The 19,095-nt window shown below is 33.7% G+C and overlaps 1 protein-coding gene across 1 annotated transcript in view; it reads right to left on the reverse strand.

Moving 5' to 3' along the window:
- The window catches only part of LOC131851936 (lachesin-like), a 60,027-nt gene that overhangs the window by 21,500 nt on the left and 19,432 nt on the right, over nucleotides 1-19,095 (reverse strand). Inside the window, exons 3-4 of the mRNA XM_059202494.1 lie at nucleotides 13,159-13,286; nucleotides 12,510-12,695 (exon numbers count right to left, since the gene is read on the reverse strand). Of these exons, the coding sequence (XP_059058477.1) occupies nucleotides 12,510-12,695; nucleotides 13,159-13,286 (314 nt within the window). The remainder of the gene's footprint in view (nucleotides 1-12,509; nucleotides 12,696-13,158; nucleotides 13,287-19,095) is intronic.

Genomic DNA, 19,095 nt, shown 5'->3' on the forward strand with positions numbered 1-19,095 from the left:
AAAAAACATCTATTGCACAGATGGGCACGAGTTCTCAGCTGTAAACATTTCGCTAACGGGAGTTTAATCCTGCCCATAAAAGTAATCCGCTCATAAAGTTACGCGACGATGGACAACATAAGGGTAGGGATTTTCTCTCACAAAGATTTCGAAGTAATTAAGATAAAATGCCAGGAGTTTTTGTATGTAACTGAAACCAGTAGATGCTCACTCGTTTTTCAACGCTCATACCGAGTTAATCCTCCAGTATGCAATAAAGCTGCTAAAGTATTTGTTCCAAGCGAAATTACCCATATTGAAAATACCCTTCGGCGCTAACAGCCGGCTAAAGGCTTATTTAAACGCGCCCGTATATTATTCAGGCATACCCGAGCATATAACTTACATACCTACCTATCTACTCACGTGTATATGCCACCATTAAATTTTCACGCCTTTCATATTCATTATACGTTTCATGGCGACATTTTTTTATCCAAAAAGAATTTATAGCTACGGTTTTCCATGAATATTCTAATTTATTAAGGAAATTAAAAAATAACATGAACATAAATTATTATATTGAATTTAATATTAAAATAGATCTAATAATATTTACACTGTTTGAATACACACAAACATCTGAATGTCTGATGAAACACAAACATCATTTGGGTTAATTGGGTGATATATTGATGATAATTTCATTATTTCAAATTTATTTTCTATTATGTACGGTCACATCGTTCCGAGGGATGTACTCCTGAACTAGTGCACCGACTTGTGAAATTATATCCCTGTTCAAAAGATACAGTATTTCGGAGTCATCTAGGTTATTTATATTAAAACATATAAAAGTCATAAGCGAAGCTAAGGTGAGCCAGTAGTTCATAAACTTACGCAAATATTTCAAGTCAGAATAATTTTATTAGCCCACATCATTAAAATATACAAGTAAGATAAAAATGGTTTTTATTCTCAGTGGTTATTTGCATACCATTAGCGACGGCATTCTACAATACTACTAAAACCGGACGAGAAAAGTCAGGGATAGAGCAAGCAAATCAAATATAAAAAGCCTTTATTCATCATGGTTTTATTATTTTCCTTCCTTCTTTTCTACGTGAAATATTAGGTAATATGCGTTGCTGGAAGTTACACAGTGGTGATTTGTTGTATTTACAAAAATATTTACCAAGGGCCACTATGATAAAACTAATGTAGAACAAGCGATTATTTTTTATCTTGTAATATAAATGTAATATTAGATACTGTATTGATAAATCCATATAAGTATGTACTTCAAATAGAATATCTATAAAAATTGTAATTTAAGATCTCTCATTTTTGATTGACTATATTTAAAAAAATAATACTTTATCTCTATTCAAAATTATATATATTTGGAATATAAATTGAATGTTATTGAAAACCTCGATGAATTTTATTGTATTTAATTTTAATCATCAATATTATATCTACAGCAATTTTATTTCGTTTTCGTTTATCGTTTATATGTCTATTTACAGTTTTAATAAAACTATAAATATTTTAAATACACTATGAGTATTGCAAACCATACCGGCCGCCGATCACTAGAATTCTGTTTAGCTGCAATTATGTTGTCTGTTATTCTAACTACGTTATAATGCAATACATACGTAGGGTGCATTTGATTCCAATCTCTCATAGGTATTTGATAGATGCGTATCTATAAAGTAAATATAATTAATGCTCACTTTGACATGACTTTATAGTATTAACTTGTATGAGAACGGTTCTCTTTGAACATCAGTTCCCAGAAGCAACTCTAATGTATATAGTTACATAGTTAAGCATCTCATTTTTTTAATCTTCTGTGCGTTAATCGTCTATAATAAAATTTCAGAAATAAATATGTACTATGATACTTAAATAGGTAATGTTGTATAACATTAATTATTGTCTAAAGCTTAAAACAAAATGTGTTAACTATATACTGCTGTTTAATATTAACTTGACAGAAAAAGAAGAAATACTTCATTGGTGTTATTTAAATTTTTATACCATAAATTAATGTAAATACTGAAGTAATAGTAGTAGATTATTAGTATTATGTCTATATATGTAAAATTATCAAAATTGGTCCTGAATTAGTAAATATATCGGATATAATACATATAATTATGTTAAGCACAACTTCGTACTGATAAAAACATACTCATAAATAAAAATAACGTATATAACCCTATATCATTTTCCTATTATTGTTATCACACTCTACGTATTATTTATCGTTATACGTCTAGACCAGATATAATTCTAATTACTGCTCTTCTTAACTTTGACCAAAAGAGATTGCTCTTTAGCGATAAGATCGGCTATTGTTATCTCTTTTCCTTTTTTCTTAAACTAGTTCTGTTTACAGTTATTTATACACTTTTTACAAAGCATGATAATTTGTTCATTGAACGTTTATTCAACTTGAACGTATCGGGGTGTGATAGTTTTTTTTAAGGAATGATAATACTATGGTGCATTCGCTTGGCATACGCTGGCGTGGCACCAGTGGAGCAGGATAAGATGAGTATGAGGCCGGGTCAATTAGCCCATCGTGGCAAATTCACCAGGAATTTAACATGATGGTTTCCAGGAAGAACTGCGTGGAGGTGAACCTAATACTACTAGCAATGGCGTTATTAATCCACCCTCATCGTGATAGTTTATTATATAATAATTCTACCCACATACAGAACTCTTGCTTAATTCTGTTATAAACGCTGGCTTCTGATACACCCATGTTTACGAGTATAATTCTTAGTAATATATTTCTGAGGAGCTAAAGTAAAAAAATATATATTTTATGTAACAATATCATGATTCCCTTAAAGTAACAACGCAAGTATTTAATTTGAAAATATAAAAATAGCGATAGTAGTATAAAAATAATGAAAACAAAGGCACGAATACGTAACGATGGTATCCTATTAACCGGCATTATCCAGCCTACGATGTCTGATTATTGAACACAAAAGTTCTACTGGTACCTTTAACATGAGTATTGAGAGCCGTTATAGAATATATATTTCTAAAGCTTTATTAGATTGGTATGCACATTTTTAGAATGATAATAAGTTATAGATCTCGTTTAGAATCGTTAACAAAAAGGGAGTTTTCTACATAACCAAGTACCTATATCTTATGATTATTTAGACTGGTTCTTATAAAATATGCCCTAGTTTTTATATTACACTATTACCTAATCTAGAATAAAATATCGTTGACATCTAAATAGATTTTATATGGCTTATTTGGATTTGCCTGTTTATTTTTAGTTTACCTTTTTTGTATGATGATGACATGATGAGACAGCTTTCCGAACGAGTGGTAGATAAAAAACAAATTGTTATGACTATTTAAAAGTGCTTAAATTAAGTTTATTTGAATAAATGATTTTCTATTCTATTCAATTCTATGTATGATTTTTTTAACTAAAATAACCTGTTTTATAATAGTCGATATTGACAAGATAGCATTATTTATGCCATTATTTATAAAACACATTTCCTATATGTAGAAGAATATATTATTCTAAAATTAGGCATGTATAAAAATACAATCTTCAAACCACAAAGGGTTTGAAGTCGCAAAAAATATGCTCGTCCATCACAGCCTTTGTCAACAAGGCTTACAATCAATGCCGCAAAACAATTAGCAGATCAATATTTATTTGATTGCCAACCGACCCGGCATGAATGATTACTGGCCATTTATTTATTTTTGCTTGAATAAAATAAAATGAGTCGCCAGAAACCCTTTGTTATTAATAATTTCATGGTTTCATGAGTTTGCGTACGTCGAAACGTCGCGGCGGGTACCATAGATTCATGTGACTTTGATTTATTTCCAAATCCATCACGCCTGATGTGACTGATATCGGGAAATGTATACGAATTATTACATTTCTATAAAGATATATATAATGTTAAACTAGTATCCATTGTATACATACATACACATTACTTCGGAACTAGTTGGAATGATTTTGGTACTACTGGTATCTGGTAAAACTTGTACTTCTGTATCGTTTTCCACTTTTATGTCTGTAAAAATAATTTCCAAATAAAAAATAAATTAAAGCAATATTTTTATGAATATAATCATATAATGCAATACTGTAGACGTCGTAATCGTTTTTTAATATATCATAAAACAATGTAAACAACTAAAAATAAACAAGGAAAGCTAACAATGAAATCAAATAGGCCATTTTTAACATCAACATATAATAACATAAAATATTCTTAAATGAATTTCAACGTAATTTTATAATTGTTGACAATAATGGGTGGTTTAATAAATAAACTAGTAATAAATATTTCTGAAGTAGTCGCTCTACTTATTATATTAAATACATATGTACTTGGAATATGAAACTCTTTATTATTGGAGAATTACAGGCGTCGCGTTCATTAACGAGTTTTAGTCCTTCTTTTGTATTCCATATTAAAAAAGTGTATAAATAAACAAATATATATATATATAAATTAAGAAAATGAAATAAATAAAAAAACATTACCAAGAACTTCCACGCAATAAACAAAATTTAACCGCGTTGGTAAAACGTAGACAGCTGTAGTATTTTCTAAAGAAATGTCATCATTTATTTGTTTATTAAAGCATCCACCACAAGTACCATCTTGGGTCCAAGATGCACTTGTACCCTTACTCAAATTTACTTTCGCACTTAAGAGTAGAAGCAAGCCCGCAATGCAAATAGAAGAAAGCCTTTTGCCGCCGTACCTACTATGAATGTCGAACCTAAGCAAATAGCGACGACGACAAGTGAACTATCATTCTTTACATTATACAAATATATAGCTTTACATTGGTGTTCGCCGGGGAGTCTATAGCGAAAATGGAGGAAAAGGCAAACGCAGCACTAGAAGTGGTGGTGAGATGGGGGAAAAGAAACAAACTTAGGTTTGCACCGCAGAAGACCCAAGCGATGCTAATAACGAAAAAACGTAAGTACGTTCCCCCGTGCATTACCATGAATGGCTGCCAACTGAATCTGGTTAAACAGATGAAACTCCTGGGAGTTATTATAGATCACAAACTGACCTTCAATGCGCATGTGGCCGCAATATGCAAAAAAGCAGCGGACATATATAAACAACTAGCACGCGCGGCGAAGGTCACATGGGGACTTAACGGCGAAATCGTCAGGATTATCTACATGGCAGTCATTGAGCCGATCGTGACGTATGCAGCATGTGCATGGAGCCAAGCGGTCGATCTCCAAACTAACGTCAAGATGTTGGAGTCGATGCAAAGGGGGTTCGCACAAAAAGTGTGTAAAGCGTACAGAACGGTATCGCTCACCTCAGCACTGGCCTTGGCAGGGATGCTCCCTCTGGATTTGCGTATTGAAGAGGTAGCCAGCCTGTATAAAGCGAAAAAAGGCTTGTCTAAGGACTATTTACCACCAGATAAGATGCTCGAAACCAAAATAGGAATAATGAGTCTCCCACATCCGTCGTCGTTAATATCCACGGAATACGTGCTCTTGGAGAGTCTGGACACTAAAAACCCTCTAGTAGGTCCCCACATCTATACGGACGGTAGTAAAATAGACGATAAAGTCGGAGCTGCTGTAACATGGTGGGAGGAGGGGAAGGAAATCAGATACTCTATGTTTAGTCTGGATCCCGCGTGTACAGTGTTTCAATCGGAAATGTTTGCTCTCTTGAGGGCGGTGGGCATGGCCAGAAAATACGGAGGGCCGGTGGTTAATATCCTTAGCGACTCAAAATCGTCGCTGGAACTATTGGCAAATCCGAGGACCTGCCATCCGCTGGCGAGGGCGATCATGGAAGAGATTGGAATAGCCAAAGAGGCGGGTAAACAGATCAAGCTGTACTGGCTGCGAGCGCATATAGGGACAGCCGGAAACGAAAGAGCCGATGAGCTTGCGAAAACGGCCGCCCTATCTACATCAAGGCCTGCAGAGTACGCGATGGTTCCATTGTCGTACGTCAAGAATAAGATCAGGGAGGAAACGGTCCGCCGATGGCAAGACCGCTATAATACTTCCGAGACGGGAGCGGTGACAAAAATCTTCTTCCCTAGTGTACGTGATGCGTACAAAGCGGTAAGAAGTATGAAACCGTCATATTATCACGTCCAGATCTTGACGGGACATGGGGGTATGGGGGAGTATTTGCATCGGTTTAAACTAAAAAGCAGTCCCAGTTGCGAATGCGACCCTAACATCAGCGAAAATGTATGGCATATACTACTTGACTGTCCACGCTTCGAAGTGCTTAGATATAGTGCAGAAATGAAAATGGATTTTAAAATGTCCATGGAAAATCTGCACTGTATATTGGCAGATGCTAAGAAAAGACCGCATTTATGGTCATTTATGGAGGCAGCTGCTCGCATAGTGTGTAAAGCCAATACAACCCTCGACTCTTCCCCAAACATCGGGGAATCGGAAGCGATCAGTGCCCTTCCATCACGGACCGTTCCCGGCCCAATGGGTCCTACTCTTAATATACTTGAAATACTCAAGAGGGGAATTGCCGGGAAACCATCACTGTATATAAGGGGAGTAGCACTTTTTATGGATGCCCCAGAGGAAAGACTGGGCATATGCTTCTGTAATGCTTTGGCGCCTAACAGAATTACCATCTCACCCGGGTTGGCCGTGCTTATGAATGGCAGTACGTCCAGGATCACCCTGAAAAAGAAAAAGTACAAAACCTACGCACCGGCAGTGATAAACAATGTATCATGCCGGATAATACACGTCAAAAATAAGACGTTGATTCTTATACAAGAGGAAAGGGAAGAAAGTGCTTTTTCCAAAGTAGGGAGGCTCCTGGAGGAGCTAACAAAACTAGTAAGCGAGGGCCGATCCATCCCCAGGATCATCAGTGTAGATGCAATGGTGATCGCGTATGAAAAGGCCGAGACCAAACACAGGATCGGATGCATTGACTCGTCGGAACATCACCAATTAGTGGTGTATGAAGACAAAGGGGAAAACCTCCACTTTATGAGGAGCAGTGCGCCTGGTTCGTGCAAGGAGAAATCTCGGACGGACGGGCAAAGCGACCCGGCCGATGGGGCGGGGTGTGCGAGTGGATCGGAGATCCTGCAGCAGAAAGCAGTGAACAGAGAACAGCAACATCGGGAAGCGAAGAGGGAGCAGGAAATCGACGGAGCTATAACATCAGAGAGACGAATAGAGGCTCTAACTAGAACATTGGGCGCGGCAGCTATGTCGGTGTCAAAGAGGGCCGGAGGGGCTATCCGTAAACATATAGGGATAACACGCCAAGAGGAAGCCATAGAATGGGCACTGAGACCTGCCACGAAGAAACCCAAGCGGCAGTACAAGGATCCAACCAAGGCAGATCTGGGACTGGTGGACCCGCCTCGTCTCCGTCCAGTGAGGAACCCGAAGGATCATATTATCAACGCCTTCCTGGAGTATCGAGCGATAGTCGTGGCAACACATACCCTGCACAAAAATACCTGTGCTAAATTAATAAAAAAATACAAGAAGGGTGGTGATGATGCGATTGTCGACGAACTGGACAGGGAGGACGCCGCCTTGTATGACAACAACACACAGACCACAATGTTAGGGGCATATACTGGTAAATACATGGCGGCATACTGCGAGTCCGTGGGGTTCGTCACGCTGGACGCGGAGGAGACTAGGAAAACCGGGAAGCCGAGTTTCCGCGCACCCCCACAGGATAATATCCTGTTGGTTGCGGCATGCACAAGGATTATGTTGGACGACAGGATCCTGAGCCAAGCTGATGCGAGGTGCAGGGACTTGACCGGGGACATATCCTTTGAAGCGTGGAACATCCCAAATATCGAGTGGATAAACGGCGTCCCGGGATGCGGGAAGACTACGTGGATCATCAACAACTACGACCACAAAAAGGACATGATTGTCACAACCACCGTGGAAGCGGCCAAGGATCTAAGGAACAAGCTGGAAGCCAAGACAACGAAAAACACAGGAGAAAGGGTGAGAACAATGGCCTCTTTGTTGGTTAACGGCAAAAGGGACAATACAAATGTGTCCCGCATCCTAGTGGATGAAGCCCTTATGAACCACTTTGGGGCCATAGTGCTAGCAGCAGAAATGGCCAAAGCAAAAGATGTCCTGCTTATTGGCGACGTAAATCAACTCCCCTTTATAGATAGGCATAACCTATTTGAAATTACCTACGAGCGACCTAACAAATCAGCAGGTATTACTAGGGAGTTTCTATGTACTCACAGAAACCCCTTGGATGTAGCGTATGCCCTGAGAGAAGTATACAACGGGATATACTCGACCAACCTCCGGATTAGGTCGCTGAGGCTCATGGAATACGACAGCAAAGTCATACCATCGGACCAAAGCAGGACTCTATACCTGGTTCATACCCAAGCGGAGAAAGCAAAGCTAATATCCGAGGGATATGGAATGGACGAGGAGTCTAAAGTGCTGACGATTCATGAGGCCCAGGGACTGACATCGGAGAGGGTTATTATCATCAATACTAGAAGTAAACCCTTGGAAGTGCATGGCAGCTACTCTCATGCCGTGGTAGCCATCACCAGGCACACAGGCGACTGCGTATATTATACGAGAAATCGAGAAGACGCAGTTGCTCGTTTTATACAAGAGGCCGAAGGCGCGACTCACTCGGACATTCGTGAGTACTCACTGCAGATGGCGATTAAAAATAGAGACAGGGCGATCGTTGATGCGCTGATTGCGCTAAAATAATCAGCACAAAGAAAACCAGAACAGCTGATGCATCGTCGGGGCGCTTTGGACTGGAAAGGCCGGAACATGCTCGCTAAAAGTATAAAAAAAAAAAAAAAAAAAGAAGAGAAAGAAAAGGAGAAGGAAGGAAAAAAGAAAGAAAGAAAGAAGGGGAAAGGGAAGTGAAAAAGGGAAAAAAAAAAAAAAAAAATTGCCGAATTACGACAAAAAGTGAACTGTGAAATTAAACAATCAATAATTAAACAAAACCTGGACTATAACAAATAGTGAACTTTGAAAATAGTGTTAGAATAAGATTTCATATAATTGTATATGCAGTGTAAGAATTCATAATGTGTATTGTTACATTATGAATTCTTACATTGCACAATGTAATGAAAACTGTGAAATTAGTAGTAGTGTAAGATTTATATAATTGTATATGCATATTGATAAATCTAATCTTCCAAATAAAGATGGGTGACACTGCATGTTGTCAACTCACCCGGCCGGCCAGCGGTGGTTCTGGGCCAGACGGATAAGGTCTGCCTCGGTGTCACTGTTAGGCAAATTGTAACATCTCGGCTGGAGTTGTACAAAAATGTAAATTAAATAAATATAATAATATTAAAGTAAATTAAAAAAGGCACGGACGAATATGTCTGTGGAAAAATGTATTTAAATATAAAAAAAAAAAAAAAAAGCTTTACATTGCCACAGAAAGAAAAATATATTTCCAACATGCAATATCTTGTTACGGTTATATTATATTCAACAATAAAATACAGTAAGATTTTCATCTTAAAAATAATTTAAGACAAAAATATACGATATTTTAATAGAACTAACATTTCATTAAACCCCAACACAAAAATTATCATTGAATTTCGTCGAGTCTTAGTGAAGGTTACTTAAATAAGTTAACAGGGAATATTCGTAGTTATGGTGAATGCAACACATAACATTTAGCTGTGTATAACCACAGGTATATCTGAATTTATCGAAGCAGGGGAAGGCCTATCGCCGTCACTCTTGTAGTTTTATATCGATGTTACTTTAATCAGACAGTCAGTTTCAAATATAAATTACTACATTATTTTGTGTTTAAACTCACATCCTATAATTGTGTATTTGACTTTGGTTGACAAACCATTAGCTGCCGTTCATTCGCCGAATTAATTACTCCATTTAAAAAATAATTGCATACATTAAAATATCTCTTTTCATTTCTCTATCTATAGATTCAGTATAGATTATTATACAAGTAGATACATCCGTTTTTATTCACATATTCGTTATAAAATTAATTAATATTAAAATAAAGATTCATTTTTACACAACAGACGCTCGGAAAGATCTGAATTTCAAGATCTTTTGTGCAGATATTCAGCTATGTCGACATAAATGCCCGGCTCGCAAAAACAATGTCGCACAAACGTAACTTTCGGTAGGTGCGCGGCAACGGTAAATGTAAACAGTTGTCACGTTAAACATTTGGAAAGTTGACTCTGTCGCATGAAGATGTTGCGGTGAGATTCCACCCTTCCCACACAGTGTTTGGTAAACGGGTGCATTCCGTGAGCGACTTGACAAAATTCCACCCGGGAACCACACCGCCATTCGGACTCCCACGAGCCACGATGTAAATAACTTAATAGGTGTCACCGCTTCTATTTTGACTGGTATTTACGAGTGGAGAATGGAGTTTAGAGCGCACCTTTATTATTACATTTCTTATTTATACAACTACAATGATGATCTTAATATGATGAATAAGTAGTTTATTTATATTTCAAACGTCTAATAAAACTATTTGAGCATTTGAAAAATTCTTTCATTTGAAGTTATTTTCTTAATATAAAAGTTAATAACAAATCACTATGGGTAATAGTTAATTGGATTTTTGTGATAAAGAAATTAAATTTAAGCTTCCATTTAAATATAACTTTTTTGTTTTAATGTAAATCGCAATTTTAGATAAACATGAACTAAAAACTATATACGGAGGAGAAACTGACACTGTATAAGATGTAATATGTTACAGAGAAAATTGGACCTTCTTAAAGTAGGTATATTTGACACGGTCTGTCTATTGGTATGGAAATAACAGCGAATATCACAAAATATAATGTTTACCTAACACGATGCCTGGAGACGAGTCTATAAGCCTCTTTTACAAAGGTACATATATACACTGTGTTCGTACCAAAACACAATAATCCACGTATAGAAAGTTATTGCATGACAGAAATTGAAAATGACGAGAATGCTGGCTTGTTGATAAGCCAGCATGCGAAATTAAATCGAAATAAGACAAATAGATGACGTCTACTCCGTGCTGTTTATTTACCCTTAATCAATAATATACGAGTACGTAGATAGATATAAATGCTATCATGTGCTTTCTTATTGTTTATATGCATATATGTAAATTTAATATTCAAAGGAAATAATGTATACATATTTTTAAAATCATATAATATTAGCCTGTATTTTCCAATGCCAATAATGCTTATTAAATTTGTAATATAACATTAGATAGGTATTATCTAAATATATATTGAAGCATACATACAAATATAAGCATATATTTAAATGATGTTCTTTATTTCTATAATTTGACATAAGGCAAGTAGGTAAACGATATTCAATATATTCAGAGCGTTTGGCGCGTGACACAGAGTGCAGCTTTTGATGCAAGCTGCCGCGGTATCGATTGCATAAATTTTAATATCGGACATGGCACGGCGCGGCGTCGTAGCCACTATACAGAAGCCAACCGTGATTACAATTCGATATGGCCACCATACTTCTAATTCAATGATAGTGAAGCTTTTTTATTTAGGATAATATTTCTTCCTGTGAAAAATGAAAAAAAATCTTGTTTAGATAGATAGATAGATAGATATATCGTTTATTTGTTTGTCACTAATCACACACAACATGTTCATAAGAATAGACAATACATAATACAACATAAGATTTATAAAATTGTGTTATTATGTGTGATCTGTAGCAAAACAAAAAGGTCGAAGCTCAGCGTGGAACAATGTTCAGGGAACAAAACACTGATTTTCAGCTTTAACCCATTTGAGGGTACGTGAAAATAATAATTAAAATAAAAAGAGCAATATTATTGGTGATTGTCTGTGCGGTGTGTGTATAATAAAAATAATGTAAATAGTTCAGAGTATAATTTGATATAATTTTAACTGAGTGGTAAGTGGTAAGGAAGTGTTTCACAAAATACTGTTTACTGTTTACCATCAGATCGACCATATGGTAAATTGCAGTCATCGTGGTATTAAAAATAGCGATTAAAATATAATTAAAACATATTCCAAAATTAATATTTAGATATAAAATCGAAATAACTAAATATTATCAATTTATTTACATAACCTAATTGTACAAATAAGAACCTAAAATTAAAAAGCCTAAAAAATCCAAATTGTAAAAGATAATACTTTATACATTTTTGAATGAATTGGGTATATTGCTAATTTAAAATTACAATCTTGTATTAGACAGAGAAAACTTATGTTTTTTACTTATTTTAAAAAGTAAAGAACATAAGTTTTTAACAAAGATTTTTGTTTTTATATTCATACATATTAGTAAGTTATATTTTCCTTTTATTAAATACAATATATTCGTAGTAAAATATTATATATAAATCATATAAAACATAAAAGTTCTCTATTCTCAAGTCATTGTGTAAACGTACAAAACATTACATATTTCTATAATTTAAATGAACACTTACCTGACTCATCATAGGGTCTGTATTAACTTGGCACATATAGGAACCGGAGTCCTTTGGTTCCACGTTACTGATGTACAGTTTCCAAGTGTTGTGGCCGTTGTGTGTGACAGACAGACGAGGGTTCAAGTTGACCATATGCGTGTGTATAGCGAGGATCATCTTTGTGTCGGATTTGATCCACGCCACCTGGTTAATTCATTATTATATGTTGAAGAAGTGCGTCTAATAAATATAAATAGTTAGATATAACAAGCAGATTGTTATAGACATAAAAAACTGAGAAGATAAAAAAGTTAAAAGAGTGATCTTTAGAGCACTAGATTGCTATTATAAAGAAATTTAATAAAGGTAGCATAAAGTAGACAAAATCAAGGCTTGTAGAGGAAGCGTATACCTAAGATGAGGAGTTTACAGTAAACGTAACTTCAAATTTCAAAGTAGACGGTAATTTGTGTAAGTTAATTAAAGGCATTGAAAGCCATGAAAATTCAGATATTATTTTTGTAAAAGAGTGATAATCAGTATAACAGTTGTTAGTATTCGATAGGTAATAGTAGCTGTCTTTTGTTTAATATTAGTTTATGTATAATGGTATAAATCTATAACAATTACTTTTCATTTTACAATTGTAAACAAACAAATATTGTACCTTATATGAACCAAGATGGTTCACAATGCAAGTAAAGTGAACATCTCTGCCCATAGCCACTGTTAAATTTTCCAAGGGTGACAGGAACTCAGGCTCAGGTTCACTATACCCAGACCCTTGAAGGTGACCTGAAAGAAATGAGGTATTTTTAATAACAAAAACAAATATATACTTATAAATGAATTGGGAACACTCGATAAACAGTAGGTATTGTATAATAGAAAATGGTAAACGATCTGATAGATCACGAATTACTAGGGTAAACCGCCTCGAGGGAAACCACTGTGCTGACTAGTGTATATTAGCACTCAACTAGATGAGATTCATATATCTAATCCAAGTCATAGTAATGCAACACTATACAGCTCAATACATATATGTAGATCTCGGATTCTTGGTAATAAATATTATTATGTTTTAGTACATTTAGGTATATAGATAACAAATTAAATGAAAACAATCCTAACTTTTCACTATTCTATCACCATTTATCTTGATTATTTACACTATGCTGTTCATGTAAGAAGCTCCAAGATGCTTAGAAGAACCGTTAGTGTTCTGCCCAACCACGACACCCTCTTTCTAGGTAAGTCGGGCTAAATCCTCATTATTTCATTCCTCACTGTGGAGTACTATTACGTTATCATATTCCGAAGAGTAAGCTAAATTGCAATGTAATAAAAAAAATACAACAGTGAAATAAATAATAAATTCATAAAAAACTACAATTGACCAGCCAGATCAAAGAACCGGCAACGGAAAATAATATTATAGTAGACGGAATTCGAAAGGCCACCATGTATATTATTTTAATTTATATTAACTAATATGATTTCTAATAATATTACATCATAACCAAAAGTAGTTTCATTCCAAAATAATTACACCGATGTTTTTTATTACAATATCAAAAACAGGTAATTTAGAAACCAAAATAAATGGTTACATTGTTAAACGTATAAAAGTGAGTTAATATGTTTTTTTTTAAATATTGAGTGAATTCGATTAACGGGCATATCTCGATAATGCAAATAGTCGTATCAGCTTTATTCTCAGCGGTAACCAAACGCAATCAGAAGAAATACAGATCGAATTGGCATTTTAAATTGGATAAATTGGGTCAGGTTTGTACAAACAAAAGTGGGAAATTGCTGATATCCCGGAATTCTACAGCTTTGAGGTTTTATTAAACAAATCTTTCTATTCGTAGGTACCAATTATTGTGGTACTCACAATGACTATTAAAAGCCTTTCTGATGAACCGTATTGATTGTTCATTTATAAATGAATATAGAATGAATCCTTTTAATTATATAGATGTAAGATATGTAAACAAATTCTGGTTAAATTATCTACGTTAGCTCCAGTACGCTTTTGCTTCTGAGGTTGCCTTGTGTTTATGTAAGTTAAAACTGTTGACCTGTCTTGTAGTAGGTAAATTATGTAACCTCACTCGGTAAATGTTAGTTTTGGTTGTAGTTTTAGTAATGGATAACCAGAACGGAGTTGATATTTAATGACAAAATTCCCAAAATTAAACGAAATATCCACACAATGAAAATGCTATTCGATGAGAATAAGGAAAGGAAAATTGCTTTATTAAATATTTTATATTCTGAATAATTAATTCGTAAATATAAGATTTAATTTTCAATAAAACTTATCGCTAAGGTTTTTTTAGCAGTAAAATTACGCGCTAGGTACCTACTGTTTTTTCTCCTACAAATAAATATATTAATTTGTATAGTTACAAATATGATGAAATCATGTCAGAATACGTTATTATAGAAATATTAATAATATTAAATACTTCTATAATATTGTAGTGTAAAAAAACAGGTAAGAAAATCTTTATATATAAAAATTACGTGTGACGTTGTTTGTCCGCAATGGACTCCTAAACTGTTGAACCGTTTACAAATTTGAACATTGCGTGCAATTTGATCCAACTTGAAAGATAGGATAGCTTACATGTCAATTTATAGTCGCAATATTATTTTATTCAAGAACCTTAGCCACAGCAACGTGTAGCCGGGACTGCTAGTAAAGCATAAATACCTATCTACGTGTCAAGTGGGGTGAGAAATTCCTTAAGGGATTACATAGAAGTGAAATTATGGTGACCAGTGAATCGTCAAGAGCAAAGATAACACTTAATAATTAAGAACAAAGGATAGCATTTAAATGAATTGATTGATAATGTTTCAAAATTATTTACGCTAGTCGTCAAACGAAATCTTACTGAATTAACCTCTATTTTAGACAAATGCTATGTGTACTTATGTAATTCATCTATTCCTGTATTCCTGCAGTAGGCAGTCCTACTCCGATGGGAGACATACGTGACGATTTTTATCTATCTTCTATACCATCAGGTTCCGAATGTTCTTCTTATTATTTATTAGATTTTAGTATAGTATTCATATTAGTTTTATGTTGTTCTGTAAATAACGCAAAACCAGTAGATGTATAGGTATGTAGTAATAGATGATGCGTACATTAATGCATACAAATGATTATGTTCTAAAGCGTTATTTGTACGGCCCTCCACAATGAACAGGCGGCGATTAGTATCTGCCATTTAAATGCGGCCAACCGATGAACACCCCGATTCGGTTTTCGGCATTCGGTATTTGGCGATTAGGGACGTAAATCGGACAAGGTTTGGCGCATAAAAAGGGTCACACTAAATGTCCCATACTGTGACATCAAAACGATTAATGGCACCGTGCGGGAGTTCGGAACGTCGAATATTTTCGTCCAATTCGCCTAATGTGAAGCGCGGATTAAATAAATTTTTCACATTTGCAGTGACCTAAAATTCTTCACTCGTTGCGTATAATGTATCAATTTAATAACTTATATCTTCATTAAATATCTTTGTCATTGCCTTGTCATATTTTTCGATTAAAAATTTATTACCATTTTTATACAATAATTTGTCAATCATACAAAAACTTAATAAAAAATAATAAAAATTTAATAATGATGTTTAACAGTAACTGTAAGTCCATTGAGTTCAAAGGTAATAATAAAAACCTGACAATTTTACGTTTTTTATCTCCTGATTGTTATAAAATATCAACATCCGTAACACCAGAGCTAGAGGAAAAAACTCAGCTCAAAACCGTATGTAAACGATTGGACAGGATAGTCTAAAATTTTTCTTTTATAGGAAAACATAAATATCCCACAGTAGATCATTAATGTGTCGTTATAGTAGCTTATAATTTGAGTTTATTATGCATTTCTTAACTATACTTTATTTTTTAATATTTAATAATTTTTCAATTATAATTTAATATTGTTTATTAGATACTGTTTCAATTCACATGTTATAATAAATTAACTATTGATTGGTGGATCAATTAACGGAATCTATTAAAACCGCAGAATAAATTTTCGAGTACAAAGCCCCTAACCGCATTGGAATTGTTTATGAACAAATTAGGGTTTCCAGTTAACTATACAGTTTTACTGAGTAATACTATAAATATAAATTGAATATTTTACCTTAAATATAATTGATATCATTGTGTAATACTTATTTTTTTATTATCATCATTACATAGTATAAAACAAAGTAGCTGTCGCTGTCCCTGTCTGTCCCTATGTATGCTTAAATCTTTAAAACTACGCAACGGATTTTGAAGCGGTTTTTTTTAATAGATAGTGATTCAAGAAGAAGTTTTATTTGTATAATACATGTACACCCGTGCGAAGTCAGGGTGGGTAGTTGGTAGTAGTATATGACATAATTTTTTGTTGTAGAAATTTATCTATTCTTTTGTGTGTAACGATGACAGTTCGCTTATTACAATAAGACATATATAATTGAAATAATTAGTATTTATTATTTTTAATGTTAAAACCTTCATAAAATTACATACATTACATTACAAACAGCAACATTCACCACAATGTTGATAACTATGCCTTTGACTACTCACTTTCCAGAAGACATAGTAGACTTGAAATCTATATAGGTAAAATCAGAATAAAATAATTCACTCTTAAATAATTAATTTTGTTTAAAATCAGATCATCAGAGGTCATATTTATTACTGTCTTTGTAGACTATCCTGCGTATTTAATATCTAAAATTATTGCTGTAACCTTTTAAAATTAAGCATTAGGTACATTCCCATTTCCGAGGATAAGAACGTTTTTATTTCTTCTATTTATATAGATAACTTTCAACGACCCCATTTCATGCATAGTAAATTCCTATTCCAGCCATTCGAGATAATCTCGTGCGATTCTCCCGATTCCCTGCAACACAACACTATTTTTCGAAACAGTATCGGAAAGCCTGCTGCTATATAAAGGCATATGCACACTCGCATATACTCACAGAATATTTACTCGACACAATTATTATCTATCTATTCTAACTATAAATGCATATAGTCTATTAAATTTGTAATTTGGAAAATATTTTGGTTGTTATATTGTTATCATCTGTCAGAAAAAGTTTCCTGATATTTTTATCATAATGACACCGCGCATAAAAACCGTGGGAAGAAAAAACCTAGAAGAAGCTAGTATATGTAATATAAACCGATTACAAGTTTTTATCCGAAACTTATTTGTAAAAAAATCTTTTGACTATAAATAAGTAGGATATTTCTCTCTGCATAAAGATGCAAAGAACACATCAAATTTTGCAACAGTTAAAAAGAAAGTTATCAGGCACCATGAGCTAACAAACAAACAAAATCGCTTTTACGTTTATCACTAGATACATTACTAGGTACATTACATCATTAAATGACAGATACTTAATAGACATTTAAATAAATATGCATAAAATCAATAGATATCTTCACCGCGACATAATGAAATTCAATTAACAATTATTCGTTATCAGCTCCATGAAATTCACATTGCAAACAATCTAGGTCGTTGAGTAATATTTTTGTAATAAAAACAAAATGTTCGTTATTTGCTTCTTCTGCGTTCTATTTAATTAAGTATATTTAATCAAGATCGTGACAAATAAAACAGAAGCGTCTGTGGTTTTCGAATTTTGAAGCGACATTTTGTGTTTACTAATTAGTTACCTGAACTAAATCTAATTAAGAGCCTCAAATGATACTGTCAGCTTACTCGGAATACATCGGCATGCGTCTCAGTAATTAATGTTAATACTGTGTTATACCGGGTATATATGTAGATAAGGATAGACATAGTAAATATGCAATAATTTAACAACTTACATATAACAGTTTATGTTCAGTAGTAAGATATATGTCGACTGTATTGATTGTGATTATATATTACACTATATATCGATATGATATTAATTTTAGGACTTACATGCTTGTATTTGAATAGTTATTTCCTATATAGAAGAGTTCTTAATAGTAATAATACACAATTATTGATATTACATTCTAAATGCATTCTTTTTTCATAATTGATTCATTGTCATAGCTGATAATTTGTACCTATTAAAGACTGCGACAAGAAATTACCCTATGGCAGACGTAACCATTAATTCTACATATCAATCTCTATTTATTTTATAAGCATATATAATGTATGGAAATTAAATTAAAAATAACGTGAACGAAATCTATAATTTCCTTGTTTTTTAACTTGGGTTTTATTAAACTTGGATTAATATATCTCAAAATGAATAAATTATTTCAAAATGAACTATAGCAGTTTAGTCTACGATGTTTCAAGTTTGGTATTTAATTTGTTAAGCAATAATTTATGTGTTTAAAAGCAAATTAATGCCTGATTGATTTTGAAATAATTCACATAATTTAGTTTATAAGTAACTAAATACACGACTTTTATAATAATTTTTATACAATGTACGTTTATTATTTATGGAATAGGACATTTTAATATATATAATTATATAATAATAGATCCAATAATTTTAAACTTAACATACATAATTATAATATTGTAAGATTCTGTACC

The sequence above is a fragment of the Achroia grisella genome, unplaced genomic scaffold (genome assembly GCF_030625045.1).
Source record: "Achroia grisella isolate CSIRO2021 unplaced genomic scaffold, CSIRO_AGI_Agris_v1 utg821, whole genome shotgun sequence".
NCBI classification, from domain to species: Eukaryota; Metazoa; Arthropoda; class Insecta; order Lepidoptera; family Pyralidae; genus Achroia; species Achroia grisella.